The sequence below is a fragment of the Vulpes vulpes genome, chromosome 7, assembly GCF_048418805.1.
Source record: "Vulpes vulpes isolate BD-2025 chromosome 7, VulVul3, whole genome shotgun sequence".
NCBI lineage: Eukaryota > Metazoa > Chordata > Mammalia > Carnivora > Canidae > Vulpes > Vulpes vulpes.
The window spans coordinates 9,584,952-9,604,981 of record NC_132786.1 but is presented as its reverse complement, the minus strand read 5'-3'; the positions used below and the strand labels follow the sequence as shown (position 1 = coordinate 9,604,981).

Below are 20,030 nucleotides of genomic sequence, written 5' to 3'. Positions count from 1 at the left end.
GTGAAGGTGCTGCCTGCCTTGAATGGCCTGATGACAGTTCATGGCAGAAAAGCAGATGGCTTCTAGTTTATTCCCTAAATTCTTCCACTGGTGAGATACTACCAAAGCTGAGGGGAGCCACTAAGCTTATTTGGAAGGTTACGCTCTCAGCCTTTATTCTAGTCCAATTTTCAGGCCTTCGTGGGATAGAAGGGTTCCTTTTACTCAAGCAGCGTGTCAGGAGATAAGCACACTTGTCACTACGACCTGTCCTCCCAACAGCGAGCTCTGAGGGGATACCAAAGTGAGCCTATGTGTCACCCTCACCCGGCAGGACTCAGAGAAGGTTCTTCCCACACAGGAAGCTGCTCTACCACTAGGGCTTCTTCATGCTCAGTCGGTCAGGAGCAGCCTAAGCCAGGAGGGAGCTGGGTAGCTTTTATTTCATATTTATGCACCTAATCAGTGGGAGATCCACCGTAAAGGCAGCGAGGGATTAATTATAGAATGAAAAAGTGAAAACACCGCTTCTACAAGGTGACATTAAACAGAACCCTACCCTGGCTGCTTGAGCGTAATCCTTGGGTAAGGAGCTACAGTAACTGGGGCTCACTAGTTCTCCCACAACACGGCTGCTTGTTGGCAGAACCCAAAAACACCAGCCTGCAGACAGGTGCTCCTGGCCTGCCCCGGCCCCAAGTTACCTGGCACCAGGCTATCACATTCCACCAGCACTTCGCTGGCCTGGGTTTTCAGGGGGGGCACGATGATAGTTCGGGGGTTCCCAGTGCAGTGGTTCTCCAGGCTCCCCTTGGCGTCACAGGCGTTGCCGTGGTGCCCAGCGCGGTGCTGCACGGAGTAGGGGCTGGTGTTGCTGGAGGAGTCAGAGTACGGAGAGTCGTGGACTGTGACACAGCTGATGACGTTTTTTCTCTGCTTGGAGACAGTGCTGAAAACAGAAAGGGAGAAATCAGGATTGTGAGGCAGCTGTGAGGTGAGACACCAACCAGCATTCCAGAACCAGCCATGTGAGAAGCCCCTTGGTGCTCTGGGACACGTGTGTGTGTGTGTGTGTGTGTGTGTGTGTGTGTAGGAACGTGACGTCTACTCTCCGGACTCTAATGTGGAGACTAGGGACACAAGTGTTGCCCATCCAACCAGCAGGGGGATGTGTGAAGACATGAGAAGGGCTGGAGCTGGGGCCCCGGCACTTCTGGAAACGGGAGAAGCTTCCAAATGGCCCTGGGTTCTCCCCCAGCAGGAGAACTGCAGGGGAGGTGCCTATAGCCCACAGCTGTGTGGCAGCACCTTCTAAGCCACCACAAGGGGACATCCTAGCATGTAGAGAAAGCCCAAGAAGACCTTGGCAACTTAAGGCCCCAGTTTGCAGAAGGACACCTCTGAGAGGAGAGCCATCGTCAGCTTAGGTTCAGGGCCTGGGAGATCCACTGAACTTGGGTGCGAGGGAGCAAAATGTCCAAGGGGAAGCAGGATGCAGAGAGAGGCGTGCATGAAGAGCGGGGTCTCAGGAGGCTGACCACACACAACACAGTTCAGAGACACTGGGAGAGAAAAACTGGGAGCTGGACACCACACCATTTGCCACCTCTTTGCTAGGACGTCATGTGGAATGAGTGGGTGGTGCAGGCTGCCAGGACATCTGAGGGTCCTCTTCTCGAGGGGGAGGCCTGGCCCCTCTGCAGCCTCCCTAGAGCGGGAGCCAAGGGTCAGGGAGGGGACAGCATGGTGTGTAGGTGAGGTCAGAAGGGCTCCCTTGGGGATGACGCCTACGAGAGTGTTGCTCAGCAGCTGTGGTTTTCCTCCTGTATCGGAAACTTTGTTCTATGCTGATAGGGAGGAACCAGCTTTGGATGGCTCCTGGCCAGCACATTTTCTTTCTTGAGATATTTATGTTGGTGTGGCTACTTTGGGAACCCATTCTGGCTGCCTCCAGGGCAGGTGGGTGGGATGATGGATAGGGAATTTGTTGCTTATTGTGAGGGTTTTAAAAAAAGATCTACATCTATTTTTATATATTGATCATCTATTTTTAAGAAATATTGATTGCCTAGGTAAGACAGGGTCAGTTTCCAAATAATTTGCTAAGAGAAGCAGCTGCTATTTATGGAGGGCCTAATGGAACCACCACCCCCACCTCCAGGTGTCTTGCCCAAGGTCACGTGGCCAGTCACAGGCCAGACTCTTTCCAAGATAGATCTCTGCCACCCTAAGGGCAGCAGAGAAGTGGGCAAACTCGAGAGCCCCAGGCAGCCGGGTAGAAGGTAAGTGGAAGTTCATCCAGGCTGCTAAAGGCTAGAGGGGCTGGGAGGTGAACCCACAGAAGGTCTGAGCCCCTGCTCCCTGAAGCCTGGCACTACTGACATCTAGGCTGAAATATTCTTCCAGTGGCTGCACATTTTGTCCTTCCCGGTTCAAGGTAGAAGAGTCCCTCCCTAACTGTGTCCGTGGGTCAGAACACAGGCCCTGCAGCAACTACTTCGCAGTTGCTGGTTGTATGGCCTTGGGCAGCTAGCTATGCAACCTCTGAGTGATTGTCTGTCTCATCGATCAAACGTGGATAATGACACTACCTACGTATATAGGCTTATTTTGAGAAGTGAGAACATACAGGGAAGTGCTCTGAATAGTGTACATATGAAAGTTTGTGGCTATTATCACTGTTACTGGTTGTGCTACCTCGTTTAACATGTGAAAACAGGATTGCAAAAATAGATCCAGGCAAAGGGGATTCTATCAAGGCATGGATTGGATGGAGAAGTTTTTAGTCTACGAATAAACCAGAAGATTGATATGAAAGAAATGAAAACTCGTTAGTTAGATATCTTGGAGATCTGTGGTAGGTGCCACGGGGGATTCCTGTACAAAGAGCTATAATACATGCCTCTGCCCTGGAGGTGATTAAAATTTCAGTGGGGGACTGTATAAAAACATGACAAGTTAAATAGTAAAAGCTTTAAAATAATCGGTTAAAGAGAATAATGGATGTCACAAAGCCTTCTGTGATGAACTGTCAAATGAGCTGTACCGGTGACAATTGCTAGGAACTCAAAGGCAGATGAGGAATGAAGTGACTGCATATATTTACAGCTCTTCATATTAACTTCGATAAAACAGATACATTTTAATTAGTAAAGACCTATGCTTCCCACTCATAACAGTTGGAATGCAAAAAATCCCTATATGCTTGTTTCTCAAAAAGCCACATAATTACCATATGACCCAGCAATGCCACTGGAGGTATTCATGCAGAGGAGGGGAAAGCAAGGACCAAAATAGATCCTTGTGTGCCGGTGTTCACAGCTACATCATGCATAAGAGTGTAAAGGTGGAATTAACATAGGTGTCCATCAACAGACAAATACGTAAGCAAAACGTGGTCTATCCACACAATGGAATTTTAGCCATAAAAACGAATAGAGTTCTGATATGTGCTACAGCATGGATATACCTTGAAAACGCGCTAAGTGAAAGAAGCCAGACCCAAAAGGACAAACACTGTGTGATTCCACTTACATAAGGTATCTAGAATAACCAACCTCCTAGAGAAGGTAGATTCAAGGTTACCAGGAGCTGGGGAGGGTGGGGCATGGGGAGTGATTACTTAATGGGTACAGAGTCCCTGTTTGGAGTGATGACAAACTTCTGGAAATAAGTGGTGATGGTTGTACATGCTGTGAGCGTACTTCATGTCACTGAAACGTATACTTGAGAATCAGAAAAGCAGATGGGATCTGTGGGGGGTGGAAGTGGGTGGGGGGCATGGAGATCTGGCATAAGAACTAGGACATGGGGCATAAGGAGATAGTCCCTGAACCTGGAAAGTAGGGAGGAGGAGTCCAAGAGAAGCAAGAGGTTGTGGAAAGCTGTGGCAGGAGGACGTGGGGCCGCTTCCTGGGGCGATGGAGCCGGATGACAGAACCGACCTCTCTGTGTATGGTCTGCTGCGTACTAAGATGCTACCGAGGGGGATCCCTGGGTGGTGCAGCGGTTTGGCGCCTGCCTTTGGCCCAGGGCACGATCCTGGAGACCCGGGATCGAATCCCACGTCGGGGATTATATGAAAGTTTGTGGCTAAGAGGGAGCCTGCTTCTCCCTCTGCCTATGTCTCTGCCTCTCTCTCTCTCTCTGTGTGACTATCACAAAAATTAAAAAAAAAAAAAAGATGCTACCGAGGGCCCCTTCTCCCTCCATGCATACACCATCAAAGTGGTCCCAGGACCTGGGGAAAAGGCCCCGGAGGCCGTAACTCTGTATGGTGTCCAGTTCTGTAGGGGCTGCAGGGAGATGTGATGCCTGTCCTTCACTCTCGGCTTCCATCATAGGTCATAGCCAGGTCTGCATAATTAACCCACATACACAGTGGCTTAGCAGGTCATCTTACCAAACACAGGTGTGTTCTGCTGCAGGCACACAGTCTGTGGGTGGTGGACCCCACATGAAGAACAGAGGCTGGCTTCCAACCCCAGTCCTGGGAGCTGGTGTTCTGGTCCTGGCTCTACTATCCATTCACTGGTGTGACCCTGGCCAGTGGCCTAGATATTAGTGTGACCCTAAACGTCCCTCTACTTCCAACCTGCTCTGACATCCACTGGGGAAGAGTGGCATGAAAGGATCCACTGCGAGGGTCCCCTAAAGACTCACTATTAAAGACATTTAAAATAAGATTTGGTTTACTCCTAATTTGGAGAGGAAATAGATGTGTATAGTTAGTGTGCCTTACATGTAGACCCAGACCTGGCCAGTTCCTGCTGGCCAGATCTTCCTTGTGTTCCAAGTTGTTTCGAAAATGAGCAAATTAAACAGACTCATGGACACATAGCCAAGCTGTAATAAAATTCAAATTTGGAAATTGTGGAGAAGCTTCAGCTCAGTAGGAGTAAGAATTTAAACACACAATGGGGCCGCTTCATGAACCAGTGAGCTTCTTGTCACCAAAGGATGGCTTGTGGGCAAGAATCTTTCAAAAGTTGATAGTTTAGTCTGGATGACCTGTGAGAATTTAGGGCCATCTCCTGCTGGAAACCCAACAGGTAGTGAGCCTTTCTACAGAGGCTGAGGATCCTGCATGTCAGTATCTTAATATCTATCAACGAGTGTGGGATAAAATCTCTATAAAACAGCTCATGGGTCCCATTCCTTTGTTTTCAGAGCTCATTATACCTAATGAGCAAATAGGTATAACACAGTCCAGGGCTAATTTACCTACCTCTTTGGATTTGCCCGTGACAGGCTTGGAAAAGGTGAATTAATCTGATAGCTCTGTTTTTAATCTCTTCTGCTGTTAAAAACATCTCTGTGCTCTACCCGAATATACTATGCAGATTTGAGAACAAATGGGAAGCTGTTAAATGAGTCACTTTGAAAATGAGCATACATTTGACATTACCGCTATGGGTTCTTTAGGCTCATATGTACTGATTCTACTGGGATTCATTCCACTACAGTGTCTAATTATTATTGATAGTTTATCAATCTCATTAATAATTGGTTAATGGAACTGAGAGAGAGGAGCAGAATGAGAAATATTTCCTCAAGTGTCCTCGGCCAGAACATCACTTCTGAATAAAGAACAAAGCTTCCAGAGTTCACAAATTGCTTTGTGTTGTCATGGCGATAGCTGATTTTCATCATTTTAAAATGATGGAAAGAAATAAGGAGCTTGGAAGTAGAGAAATCAGCCCCAGTGGAGGAAGCCCTGCCGGAGCAGCGGACACAAGCCTGTGACTCCTGCCCTGTGGGGCCCTACCTGGAACGTGTCACTGATTTCTAGTTGTCAATCTCAGTCAGCTCCAACCTTCGAGACCAGGGTCAAAACTCATCTCCACCAATAAACTTTACATGACTTACTTCACTGCCCTGATTTCCAGTCAATGCTGTGAATGAGAAACACCACTCTTCTCTTACTGCAAACACTGATTAATAACCACAGGTAACATTTGTTGGATGTACGACTACTGGTCGAAGGGCTCTGCACTGTCCCCATGCTCCCCACTGCAAAACTGTAAAGAGTGTTGTAATATACTGACTGCATGAGTACTTAACTGGAGATCTACCCTCTTAACAAAATTTTCAGCATACAATACAGTGCTGTTGACTAGGGTCTAAGTGTTGCCTAATTCAAGCGGATGGCAAGGGAGATCCCACTGCTTGATTCTATGAACTTAACTATTTTAGAAGCCTCTTGTTAAGAGGTTTTTTTTTTGCATATTGCAGAATTTCCCTCTTTTTTTTAAGGCTGACTAGAATTCCACCGTGTGTACATGCTGCATTTTCTTTACCCATTTGTCTGTGCACTCCTTTGATGGACACGTAGGTTGTTTCCACATCTTGGCTATTGTGAATAATGCTGTGATGAACATGGATGTATAGTTATAGCCTCGAGGTCCTGATTTTGCTCTTTTGGATAAATTCTCAGAAGTGAATTGCTGGATCAATGGTAGCTCTATATTTAATTTTTCTGAGGAAACTCCATACTGTTTCCCAGAGTAGCTGCACCAGTTTGCATTCCCTTTCCACCAATAGTGTGCAAGGACTTGAACCTCCCTGTATTCTCATCCACACCTTCTTTTGTTCTTTTGCTAACAGCCATTCTGACAGGTGTAAGGGGATATTGTGGTTTTGATTTGTGTTTCCCCGATCATTAGTGATGCTGAACATTTTTTCATATAGCTGTTGGCCACTTAGAGTCTTCTTTTAAGAAATATCTATTTAGGTCCTTAGCCCACTTTGTAGTCAGGTTATTAGGTTTTTTGCTGTTAAATTAACCTGGGCTTGCACTCACTTAGTCACTATGCCATACTTTATCTTTTATCCTCCCCCCTCCTACTCACAAGCACTGAAAATGTATATCAACTGTGCTCCTCCTCTGGTCCCGATGACAGTGGTCTTTTCTAAGCATGGGGCATGGGGCTGTTCGCAGGGGCAGCTATCTCAGCTGATGGAGATGAGAGCTGCTGACCCGGCCACCTTCAAGGGGATGTGTATGGCTTGCTGTCCTGTTCCCATCCCCCTCCACCCAATTAGAGATACGTGGCTGAGTGCACTTAACTTTGTGAGCAGAGGGGCCAGAAGCCAATGTCTCCAGGCCAATGTGCTCCTTCCCATGTATCACACAGCTCTCAATTTAGAGTCATTAGGGAGAACAAAAAAAATCTACAATTTAAATTTGGTGCATACATTCAAGTTATATTATCCACACATTGATATCTATGTGTATGCCTCTCTCAATGCACGTGCACACATGTACATATCACTGAGAAGATTATCGCACATGACCATCTTCTAGAGAAATCAGAAGCAAGGAGTGGAAGGAGCCATGGGCCCAGTCCCCTACACACAGCAGGAGTAGGTATTCAATGTCCTTCCACTTCCTTCAGTGATCTGGCCACTGAGCATGGCTCTGACCTGTGGTAGCTAGCCATTTGCCCTCTGCCTCTTCCCCCTGCCCTAGGGAAGTTGCGACGTGTCAGTGAGGGCTCTGTAATGTGCTGAAGTGTCAGGACAGGCTGCTGGGGATAGTCAGGTGTGGTGTTGCTTCTTCAAAATGCAGCCCTTTCGTAAAATGCGGCCCTTAACCACACTACTCAACCCGCAGGGGTGTTTTGAAGGAACAAGAGGAGGTGAAGAGGATGCAGTGAAGTCCACTTTGACAAAACATCCTCCCATCTCCCGAGACGAGTCAGATGATTGAACTCTCTCCTTCAACCTTGGGATATCTGACAAGTCAACACTGCAAAATGACAAAGCCTTCAAGTGGTACTGTGTGTTGGGTTCCTGTTTCTTCACTCCAGCTTATGAAGCAGGAGGAGGAGGAAAGGAGTGATGCAGTGGGTTGCAGGTGGCCATGGACACGGGGTCCGCTTTGAGTTGACTCTGCCTGTGTAATAATAAATGAGTGTGTGTGTTGCTCTCTGTTAAGCAGATGTTAGTTTTCCAGGCCAAAGTCTTTTGTGGAGCAGTTTATCAGTTTTCCGACTGTGCCTTTTAAATAGAGTAATTGCTCTAGATGTTCAATTTAGTATAAAGAACAACATTTTGGGTCAACTAGTTTTTGTAAAACCATTTTAAGAATGATCCCTCTTCAAAATACTGGGGGATGTGAATGCATCAACTTTCTTCAAGTTTTTGTCTTGGTAACATTGGTTGTCATACTCTGGAGCAGCTGCTCACACACACAAAGTGATGCTGAAAGGAACAGTGCCCCGATGACCACAGGAAAAGAACCTGGGTACCAGAAATATCCAGATAATTAAATGAATGAACAAATGAGCGAATAAGGAGACTGGACGAAACAGTTTCTAGTTGATTGGCTGAAGTGAGCCACTTTAGCGACACACTTTAAAAATTACCCTCATGACCGGAGGTTGTGTGGTACGGCCTTGAAAGGACAGTTTCAGACCAAGGCAAGGTTAGCAGAGGGTCTGAATAAGACACGCACCAATAAACTTTGTCCACAGAGATTTCAAGGGAGAGAAGATGGCTTATTCAGCACATATAGACAGTCGGATGCTCCTCTCATCAAAATCATTTATAAATATTTAAAATCAGACTGGTTCTACTACTTCATCCTGGGGGACCCAGAAAAATACCAGTTTGGGTTTTCCATCTTTAGAACAATTCTCTAACCATAGCCACAGGGTCCCCTATTCCAACAGCAACTCACTGAGAAAAAGCAGGTTGCTGGGCTGTGTTGGCCTCCTCATTTTAAAATACTTTCTCGAAGAATCAGAAGAGCTGACCTCTGCCCTTCTTGCTGCTAGAGCTTCAGCACTCTGACCAACGCATGGCACCTGGTCAGGACTCGTGAACATACTGTGGATTCCCCACAGCCTTGGCCTGGTGCCCTGCACACAGTGGGCGTGACCCTGGGGGAACATGGAGGTGGTTGGAGGAGGGGGCAGGCCACAGTTTACATCTGTCGAATTAATGACTGAAGAGAAATCAGTTGTTTTTGCTAATAATCGAGACTGCTGTGTTTTCAACAGCATGGGAGCGGATTCCCGATTCTCCTATTTAGAACCTTCATCAATTAGGGCGAGTCACTCACTTTTCCTGGGTCTTAGCTTCCTCACCTATCAAATGGGAGTGGAACCACTTGCCTTGTACATCCCATCAAATAATGCATGGGACAGTGCAAATGAGAACACTTAGTGTTCTAAAGGGGAGGGGTCCCCTTTCATCTGCTCTCTCCCAGCCTGGCCTCTCTTGCTTTGGGGTCTTCCTCGTAAGTAGGAACTGCTGACCATCCTTCTGCTCTGGCAACTAACAGTGCCAAGTATTGGGGGTCAGGAGAAATAATTTTGCTTTGGCATTCGTCTAAAAATTCTAGGCACTGTCATCTGGTCCCAGAGATTTAGTGACACCCTCAATCAGGTCTAACATTGTGAGGATGCCATAATTTATCTCACGCTGGCTCTAAAAGATATTGGCGTGCAGGCACTGCTATGTGATGCCACGATCACTATCCCTGTAGTGTCATCGGCCCCTTCACTCTTGACTTGCTGTGCTGAGGCTGCGTCATGTTAGGGCAAACAGCATTTTCGACAGAGTCAGGGTGCTAGTCCTGAGGTGAAGAGCAAATAGGAAATGAGGTTGGGAACACAGCAGATCAGAATCAAGATGGTCACAGTGCAGGAGAAATCAGGTTTGGGACAAGCAGGGAAGTCTTGCTTGTTCAAATGGCAACACTGACAGGCTAGAAAAGCTTCCAGCTGGATGGGGGTCCAGCGGCTCCCCGATAGGCTGCACTTGGGGGTACATCCTTGTTTTCCCAGGATGGATGCTTTCCTGTGAGCTTCTCAGTATCTCCTGAAGCTGACCATCTGCACTGAAGGGGAGACCCTCAGATCCTCTTTCTATTCTGGAATCCCTGTCAGCCTTGCCTCCCACTCTCACTTTGATCAGCTGCCCATCTGTGCTCCTGGTCCTACCAGCCTACCTCTGAGGCTCCAGCTCCACCACCTGTCTCACTGGAATCGGCAGTTTCACCCCCTTGCTTACTTATCCACACCCTTTGGCCCTTTGACCTTAGAAAATCCCTTTTTCCCTTCTCTTTCCTTAAGCTACTTTCCCTTTGAAAATCCACAGTACTCTGCTAGTTATTACGGGGCTGATATTCCATTTTGGGTGATGATTTGTATGTGTTGTATCTCACTTACTACCCTGCAAACCTCCCGAGGACGGAGACTGTCTACCTTATTTATGTAACACTTGCATTCCTAGCATCCTATCTCACACTCACAGGTCCAGTAAATATTTACTGTGTTGAATTTTATAATTCTGATTTTTAAGAACAAGCAATTATATTTCCTCCCCGTTTTTCTCTCCAAAATGTAGTCACGATAACATGATCACATTATACAGTGGTTTCTCTACAAATAAAACAGCTACGGGGTTCTGTTTTATCCTGCTCAGACTCAAATACGCTTTCCTGTCTTCTTGTATCTTAAAACATTTTTTAAGGCAACAGTCATTCGATCTCTCCAGAAAACGTGACCATCTCTTTCTGTGAGTTTCCCGTCACAACCAGACAGCTGGAGCCCTTCATGATTACTCTCTGGCTTCAATTTACAGTTCTCCTGTTCGGTGTAACATCTCAGGTGGGCCTCTGCATTTTTCATCTTATGAAGCTTGGTCCTCAGCAGCCCGTGTCACTACTGGTGGTGGTTCCTCAATGTGCACCTGCCCCTTGACTTGCTCCCTGCCCTCCCCTGCTGCTAAGAATTTCAGTTTGGTTTCTCTCTGGGGCTGTGGGGATGGCCGCAGAAACAGTGTGTGTTCGGCCCTGGCAGCCGTGTGCCTGGTGGAGAGATCACTCTCTCATCCTCTTTCTTCTTCCTCAGACACAGTATTCAGTTCTCTTCTGAGCACATATGTTGAGGTTCTGTGTCAATTCAAATCTCATACTTAAAAAATGCTAGGGCCAATCTAGTTGATTGTCAGATTTTTAAATTGCTTTTTCTTTTCCACAGCTGTAGCAAAGGGCTGTGTGGGGCTGCCCGGCCTGTTTTATGGCTAGTGCTACAAACATGTGGACCGGCTGCTCTGGGCTCAGAGAAGCCTTTCTCTTTGGGATGGGACCACCCGAGCCCACAATATTCCGGGGCTGGGGAGCATGGCATGATGGTGAAGACGGAGTATTCACTCAACTTCGGGTTGTTATCAAAAAAAGGAAACGGAGATGCCAGTCCCAGCACAGGTAGGTGGGGAGCGAGGAACTGTGTCTGGTGTCCCCAGTGCCATGGCCCCTCTGGCATGAATGATGGCAGGACCAGAAGGGCTCTAAAACATCCTCTTCTGAGATGCCCTTAGGACCAGGGCTGAGACATCAAACAAGGACAAGGGACACTAGAATGAGACATATACTAGTTCTCTCATGGAAAATAAGCAAAATACTGAGTTCATTATAAAGATGGGGAGGGGATAGCCCAGGCAGGAATAGCTATAGGGAAAGTGTTTTAATTAGCCTATCTGTACATTGAGTAATGATTTCAAGTGTGAGAATTTATTATTTAATCAAGAAGATTTGTGATTACTAATTAGTGACATTGTATCCAATCAGGAATTAATCATTGAGGCCTAATTGTGAATGGTAATGCTATGCCTAGTCGTGGTCTGTGTGCAGGCCGCTAGCGCTGGGCTCAGCAGTGGTGGGCCTCCCTCACCTTCCCTGACTCTTGGTCCCAGTTAGAGAGGCCAGCAGGCTGGAGATGGGGTTCTGAGGCTTTGGGATCTACAAGGGTCCCTCGGGGTGCAGAAGGCCAGGGGACTGACTGTTCCAGAAGGGCATGGTCCAGGGGCTCATCAGGCAGCCCAAGTACAAACCGCACTCTATTCAGGTCTGGCTGGGAAATGCAGGACAACAGGCTTTGGTGCCAGGGTTAATAGTCTTGCAAATACAATAAATATTCCTTTCCTCTTCCCAGGAAGCATACACAGCGTAAAATGAGTTCTTGCTACTTTGGAATAAACAGTAATGCTCTCTGAGTGAAGAGCCAACTGGCAGTTTGAAAGATTGGGTTAATCAGACACAGAGAAATTTCTGATTAATTGGACAATTATTTCGAATTCTGAGAGCCAAGGCAATGCTAGAGAAATATCCTGACCAACTGGGAAAAAATTCAACAGCCCAGGGCAGAGATTTTTAAGCTTACAGGAGTTGAGATACATTGGCACTGCATACAACTGGTCTCAAGTCCCCCAAATGTATAGAGACTATAAGTGTTTTTCAAAACCAAAGTGATTCAAAATTATTTCGGCATTGAACAATTACGGAAATCGGTCTGACATTCTCTTGAAATCACTCTAGGACTCTAGGACATGGCAAAACCAAAAAGTAGAGGCCAGGAGAGAGGGAGAGAGATCGTCGTGTCCAGGTCCATGGAGCACTGCGTGTGTGAGCCAGCGGCACACAGCGCGCCCCCCTGTCCTGCCCCTTCCTGCAGTCTCAAGGTGGCACGGCCTCACCTGGTGGGGGCATGCTTCTGTTCCTCCTCCTCGTCCGTGTCGCTGCTGATGGTGATGACGCTGACCGTGGGGCTGGGGGTGTCAGGAATGACAATTGTCTGCCGCTGCCTCTCCCTGGTGGTGCTGGAGGCCCCGTCGCCCCACCCGCACGTGACTGAGGAGCTGCAGGCTGGGCTGCTGTGCACCAGGGCGCAGCGGGGAGGCGTGTTCTCCTTGACGCGCTTGGACCGCTGAGGGGAGCTGATGGCCTGTGAGGAGGACACCTCACAGGTGGAGACGTTTCTGTAACGACACAGGCACACACGCTCGTGGAGGCCCCGCACCTCCTCCCAAGGAGCCCAACTGTCTAGAAACACCAGCTTTGCCAAATCTCCATTAAAAAGTTAGAAGTTCAGGGGGTGCCTGGTGGGGGGGCTTGGTAGGTTCAGCGTCTACCTTTGGCTCAGGTCATGATCCTGGGGAACTGGGATGCAGCCCTGCTTTGGGCTCTCTGCTTGGGGGGCGGGGGGGGGGAGTCTGCTTCTCCCTCTCCCTTTGCCCTCCACCTGCTTGTGCGCTTTCTCTCTTGCGCTGTCTCTCAAATAAATAAAATCTTAAAAAAAGTTAGAAGTTCAGAACATTCAGATGTTTTCTGTAACTGCAGAAATGGCTGCCTCTTGAGCTCTTTCTTTCAGCTACTTGCTACACAGATGGCGACAGCGACCTGGCTTCCCCTGGCCTCAGGTCTAGTGCCATGTGCCTATTCCCAGCAGGAGAAAGGGAGCAGCCAGGGGTCTCGGGAGAGAGAGAGGACGTGTATCCAGGATTGGGCTGTGGGAGCAGGTGCAGTGCACAGGGTCTCAGGGTTGCCGGCCCCCCGCCCCCCACTCTCAGGGTCAAGGTCTGACTTCCTGAGCTCTGTCCTGTCATTCTCCAAAAGTACATGGGTCTTGTTTTGAAGGGACTTGAAAGAAGGAAGTGTTATTTGCCACATAAAGCTTTGGTTTCCTTGCTGATGGCTGTTCTGCCACTTATGAAACTACAACACTCATGTCTTTGACATCTGAGCCTCATAGGAAGTTTACCAGTCTGTCTGAACTGTAACGGGAAAAGTGGGCAAAATGCAAGAGGAAAAGGCGTAAACAGGGAACTTTTAATCTTGATTTTGATTGACTCGAGACCCCTTATCAAATTAGTAAACGTAGTTTCTGGTAACTTAAGGGAAAAAAATACCTACCTTTACCCCTCCCCACCAACTCTTGCTGACCTTGGTTGTATCTGTACCGTGAGAGCCCAACAAAACTTTTAAGACTCTTATGTGTCCTTGGAGATTCTAGCACTTTCTAGCTAAAAGGAAAGCAGGAAGATGAGAATAATTCTGTAGCTTTATTTAATTCTCTATCTAGCTGGTGTCAGATATGTTGCTTGTGCCTTTCTGGGGGCTGGCAAGATTTTTTTCTTAAGATTTTATTTATTCATTTAAGGGAGAGAGAGAAAGAACGAGAGAGAGGACAAGTGAGAGGAAGGAGCAGGCTCCCCATTGAGCAGGGAGCCCAATGTGGGGCTCGATCTCAGGACAACCACCCGAGCCCAAGGCAGATGCCCCACACAACTGGGCCACCGAGGCACCCCACAATAAGTTTTACTGATAAGACTGTTCCACTGTTTGCACTTAGCATAAACCTATAAATTTATTATTGTTACTATGTTGCAACTTTGAGATGATGTTTTCACCACTTCAGCAGTTAAAGTATCTCCACTTGCTGTTGTTAAAGCAAAGTGTGCCTGGGTGCACCACCCAACAAGGGAGAGCCTTCTGTTTTCCTTAAGGCATTGGTCTTAAAAATAGGCAAATACAAAACTTTCCGTATAATTATATTGATCTTGAAATGCACTGGCAATAAGCCTTCATAAAGCCAGCTGGGGTGGGGTGGGGGGGCAGTGAGCAGGCAAGAGGGAGGGACTTGTCAACAGGTTGGGAGGCTAAGTGTTCTTACTGCCCCTACTTGACAAAGTGAGCCATGAGGATGCCGAAGCTCAGCCCAGGGTCAGACTGGTATTGTGTGATCACCCACACCAGGACAGAGCAAAGGGTTAAGATGGTGGCCTCTGTCACCACCCAATCTAATAATGACATGGGTGTGTTGTCACAGGGCTGCCACAGATCTGAGATGAATTTCCCTGAGTTGTCAGAAACACCCAAATAAAGAATCTTGAAGAAGAATGACAACTCAAAGGAAGTCATTCTTGGGTTAATCTTCAAAAGAGAATGAAAAAAAAAAAAAAGGGCAAGCCTTGTTTCTGGCACCGGGTTGGACGAGGAAGTAGGAAACCAAAAATCACTAGACAGTTTATATCCTGGACTTTTTTACCTTGATTAACCTATTCCAAATAAGCAATTAAGTGCTTTCAGGTCAGTGACTCTGGAGAAAAACAGAGGAGCAATTCTGCAGCTACACAATCTTGATCGCAATTTTTTTAAGTTTGGAGCTCTCTTGTTTTTTGTAATAATCAAGCTTATTGAGGTATAATTCACACATAATAAAAGTCGCCCTTTGGAAATGTTTGATGAGTTTTGACAAATGTTCTTGTAGCTCCTGACAATCCAGAGAACTTTGTCATCACCCTGAGAGATCCCTGATGCTCCTTCCCTTCCACTGTTTCCCCCCCATCCCCGTAGTCCCTGGCAACTCCTGATCTAGTCTTGCCTTTTCCAAAATGCCATATAAATGGGCTCATGCAGTATGTGGCCTTTTTCTTGTCTTGATTTTTTTTAAAAAAGATTTTATTTATTTATTCATGAAAGACACAGAGAGAGAGAGAGAGAGGCAGAGACACAGGCAGAGGGAGATCCTGTGGGGGTCCCTGTGGGGATCACGCCCTGGGCCAAAGGCAGCCGCTCACCTGCTGAGCCCCTCAAGGCATCCCTCGGTCTTGATTTTTAAGAGTTCATTGTGATGAGACTGGATTGAAATGGAACCAGAGAGATTATTCCGGAGGTAATGTCTTGGATTAACCGCAATTATTGCGTCTACTTGAAGAAGCAGCTAAATGAGTCATATTTCTGACCTTCGATTTCAAAGAAAGCCTATTTCTCTCCCATTTTAAAAAAGAACATTATGATTTCCAAAGTGCAACTTCAGAGGCGAGTCTGGGGTTTTTTTTTTTTTTTTTTCCTCTTACAGAAGTGAAAGGACACGAACGGGCGGCCCGGGTGGCTCAGTGGTTTAGCGCCACCTTCGGCCCAGGGCGTGACCCTGGAGTCCCGGGATCCGGTCCCACGTCGGGCCCCCGGCATGGAGCCTGCTTCTCTCTCTGCCTGTGTCTCTGCCTCTCTCTCTCTCTCTCTCTGTGTCTCTCATGAATAAATAAATAAAAATCTTAAAAAAAAAAAAAAAGAAAGAAAAAAGGCAGGAACGGTTTCAGAGCCAGGCGCTGAGCCCGCAGTCCCGGCCCTCCCCGGGGGTGCGGCAGGGCAGGGCAGCGAGCGAGGTGAGGGCCTCCTTCGAGCCCCAGCCCGTCGGCGGCGGCCGGGCACATTCTGCGGGCCGCTGCCTGTCTCGTGCCTGGGACGCAGCGGCCATGCGGAGGCTCCCGAGCGCCGGGGCTTCGCGCCCCAGAGGAGGCCGCCGCTCACCACCCACCTGGCAGAGGACTGGTGCTGCTTGCTCTTCCGGGAGGAGGTGGTGCTGGTTGGCTGCTGCCGCATCACGTGGGCCACGCCCACATTCAAGGGCTGGGCGGCGGGGAGGGTCACATGACCAGTCAACAGCGCGGGCTGCTGCATGATGGGATTGTAATGGCTGCCGTGAGCGTGCGTGTTCCTGAGTGGGAGGCGGGAAAACAAGGCTCTTTTATTGGTTTGAAGCATATGCGGCTTTTTTTAAGATGAAAGTCCCCCACCCCCCGCCCCAATTAAAAGCCATTAAAAAAAAAAAAGCCGGTCCTCACGAGCTCACGGGGTTGAAAAGATGAGCTCGCCAGGTGGTTTAGGGGCTGCTCTGAAGGAGTTCGCGGGAGCACAGTCGGTGAGTGAGGAGGCGGGCACTGCAACTGGGAAGAATGCAAGCTGCGAGTTCAGCTTACGTTCTGGGGAGAGGAGACAAATACTCCTCCCTCTACCTTTCAAGGTCCCCAAACAGGTGACCTGTGCATTTTATTTTAAACCTACAAGTGCCTTTAATGGGTTCTTGCGCTCTGTGACTAGGGTGTCTGTGGCAATGCCATTTTATAAGTGAGAAATTCATAGCTTATGTTTACAACAAAAAACAACAAACCCTTGAAATCTAGGCGTTGTAATGTTTCTGCTGTTTGGAAATGCTGACATTCCTTTGAATTCTTTCCGTGGCTCGCACGAGGCTCAGGCATGGAGCAGCTGATCAGTTAATTACATGGTTGCTGAATGGACACATTAACCTGAAGGTTGACTAGACGTGTATAGAATTTGGTACTAAGTCAAAATTAATAAAGAGACGCATGGTGATAGAAGTCCTACTGGCAGCCATTATCCTCAAAGTGGGTTCTCTTTCCAAGTTTTAGGATCTGGGTTGTGGTGGAGCTCAAAGGCTTGTTTTCCCACAGAAATATTTAAAGTGATAATCGATTAATTCAGAGACTTGGCCGTGAGAGCCCACTGAGCACATAATAAAATTAAAAAGTTAAAGGAGAATTTCTTTGCATTTAGAAAATATTATGAAATTCATCACTGCAAGTTGAGGGAAAGATGAATAGGAAAAAAAAGAGTAGGTAGCCACTTTTGTCAAGATTTTGATAGTGTCTTTTGGACATTAGCATTTAGAAACTGTTGTTACAGCTGCTTTGCAGTTGCTGTTTCTTCTCCAGACATGGCATTCTTTTGATGTAAGTCTAGCATCAGTACTTCTCTTTTGTTTATTAGCCATGATTATGGATGTTCTTTGGCCCACACATGAAATGGAGAAGAGACTGCAAAGAAAGTCGGCTTTAAGCGTTTCTCCTGTGGTAACCAGGTAAGAGCTGAGGAGGGAGGAGGAATAGGAAAATCTGTGAGTAGGTGAGTTTTGCTGGAATTAAGTGAGCTATATAAATGCTGAAAGACAAGGGGAAAAAGTAGCATAGGATGTATGTGTGGTCTTTTAGGAGAAAATGGGGTGAGAAAAACAGTGGTCGGATAGGTATCCACTTGGTTGCTGTTCTAGTGAGCTGGGGAGGAAAGGCAGTTTCACCCAGCATGAGCCCATGTGAATGGGGGAAGGGAAGAGAACTGATGATTTATTGCCTGTCATGTACCAGGTGCCAATATAATACAGGTGAGATACAGGTCACGTGCTTTGTATTCTATCTTTATTTAAACCTCCCAGCAATTCTGTGAGATAGGATTCTCCCCACTTTACTGAGGGAGATACTGTGATTCATAGAGATTAAGCAACTTGACCCAGGTCATGCAGAGCCAGAATTGAAGCCAGTTTTACCTTCTTTGAAAGAGCTTCCAATGAGTGGGGGTGGACGTGGTGGGTATTGTCAGTGGGAAGTGAGTGGTGCTACAGGAGAGAGCCTGTGTCCTCTCCTGTTCCTACCAGTCAGGAGATTAAATGGAGGACTAGAGGGAGCTGCATTTGAGGCCTGACTGGGAAGGTTTCTCTCTCCACCCCCCGCCCCCTTCGTTTTTACAGAGAGCTCTTCATTCACAATAGCCTTCTAGACAAAAAAAGAACTTCAGGGAGGCTCCGTGGTTGGGTATGGAGACTGTCAAAAGATGGGGGGATGCCCTGATGTTGGTATGGAGAGAGCCTGGAGGGTCATGGGAAGCTGGTGAAGGAGGCACAGTGATGGTGCTGGAATGGTATGGTGGAGAGTACAAGGAAAAGTGCAAAGTGGCCATAGAAACAACAGAGCAAGGTGTTGGTGAGAAAGTCAGTGAGTAGGATGGTGGGGTGCTGGAAACAGATACAGGGGGTGTGGTGTACTGGTAGCTGTCAGCCGCAGGCCTCTGGGGTCTGTGGAAAAAGGACTTTGAGCTCTCAGATATGACTATTCACCGAAGAGACACATGCAGCAAACATGCGACAGTTTACCCTTCCAAGTAAGCCCCATTCTGTCAAGCTTTCCCCTGACAGGTCAGATATAACTCCAGTGTGCCCACGTCTCAAAACACTTTGAGAACACCTTCTAGAATTGCTTAGGAGCCTCAGGAACTCCCATCTGCAGTCTTTAACTGCTGACACATCTTTGTTTTTTGGGAGTGGAATTTAATTCTGAGACAAAAACCAAAAATCATCCAGAGGCAAGTCCGTGAATTACACTGGTGATCAAACGATGTAACTGAATTTATGGTTGAAAATGGCAACTGACCATAAAGTAATGATGCTGATTTTCTTAATATCCTGGTACATTTATTTAAAAATTAACTCCCATTACACTGCAGTTATATTCCACATAATCTTTTTAATTTAAAAAGTTCTCAACAAACCACAGAATTCACAGTACAGGCCAGCCTGGCAGCTCTCTGAATGAGCAGCGGACATGCCTCCCATCCTAGACATACCTACTTTGCTGCTTACCTCCAGTCAGCCAACTGCTGGGTGCCTGCCATTGTCTCGGGAATCACAGTTGCGTGCTGCACGGATGTGTGGGTGGCCACTCCGGTCAACTGCTGCCATGCCGGGGGAAGCAGGATTTGCTGGGTCCCACTTGGCCAGGCCTGCTGTAGAGCAGAGGATGTATGCCATCAATATGTGTGTTAATCACATAATCTGTCTGCCTGAGTCAAGTCCTTATTGTGTGCCCAGGGTTGTGGTAGACCCTGTAATGAGTGTGAAAATGGAGACCTGGTCGCAAAAATTAAGTTACGGGGAGATAAAATTAACATCTGTGACCTACCTACATAGAAGATAAAAAGTAGTACATGAGCAAAGAGTCGTATGGAAGGGACTTATTTGTGTGGAAGAATGATTTGTTTATAAATTTGCTTTAAGAACAACACTCAAAGTTTTCAAAAGTTCACTTATTGGGCCACACAAAGGTAACTTTTTGCCAAGAAATTTTCCATCTAATATCCTCTATTTATATTTTGCCTTTTTATTAATTAGAATCTAGACCTCCAACTTGTGTGATCTGAATCTAAAGTAACATAATTATGGGGCGCCTGGGTGGCTCAGTCAGTTAAGCATCTGCCTTTAGCTCAGGTCATGATCCCAGGGTCCTCGGATCAAGCCCTACATTGGGCACCTTGCTCAGAGGGGAGCCTGCTTCTCCCTCTCCCTCTGCTTGTACTCTCTCCGTCAAATAAATAAATAAAAGTTTAAAAAAATAAAGTAACATAATTCTGAGATCACCAGATACTTGCCCACATCAGAGAGCAAGCATCAAGTAAAATTCTTAGCTGGGACCCTAAGCTTAATTAAGAACTACCTTGATCCATCAGAGCAAAAATGAGATGTAGTTAGAAAGTCAGATTGATTCTTCATAAATGTTAAGCTTTTTCTAAGAACTCTGAAATGAACTTTACTGATTTTTTTTCCTTGAATAGAGTCACTGGGGGCAGGAGGGTGTTTGGGGTACCAAGCTTTCTATATCTTCAGTCACTTTTCTGCTTGCCTCTGGTTATT

At 47.0% G+C, this 20,030-nt stretch overlaps 1 protein-coding gene across 15 annotated transcripts in view; it reads right to left on the bottom strand.

Annotated features, from left to right (window-relative positions):
* HIPK2 (homeodomain interacting protein kinase 2) overlaps positions 1–20,030 on the bottom strand; it is a 195,666-nt gene that overhangs the window by 25,017 nt on the left and 150,619 nt on the right. For all 15 annotated transcript variants that reach the window (XR_012002448.1, XR_012002449.1, XR_012002446.1 and 12 more), the window contains 4 exons: positions 18,984–19,126; positions 16,089–16,268; positions 12,466–12,747; positions 684–928 (listed from right to left, as the gene is read on the bottom strand). Coding sequence is in view for 10 of the 15 variants with exons in the window: in XM_025982134.2 (XP_025837919.2) it covers positions 684–928; positions 12,466–12,747; positions 16,089–16,268; positions 18,984–19,126 (850 nt within the window). In the remaining 5 variants the exon portion in view is untranslated. The remainder of the gene's footprint in view (positions 1–683; positions 929–12,465; positions 12,748–16,088; positions 16,269–18,983; positions 19,127–20,030) is intronic.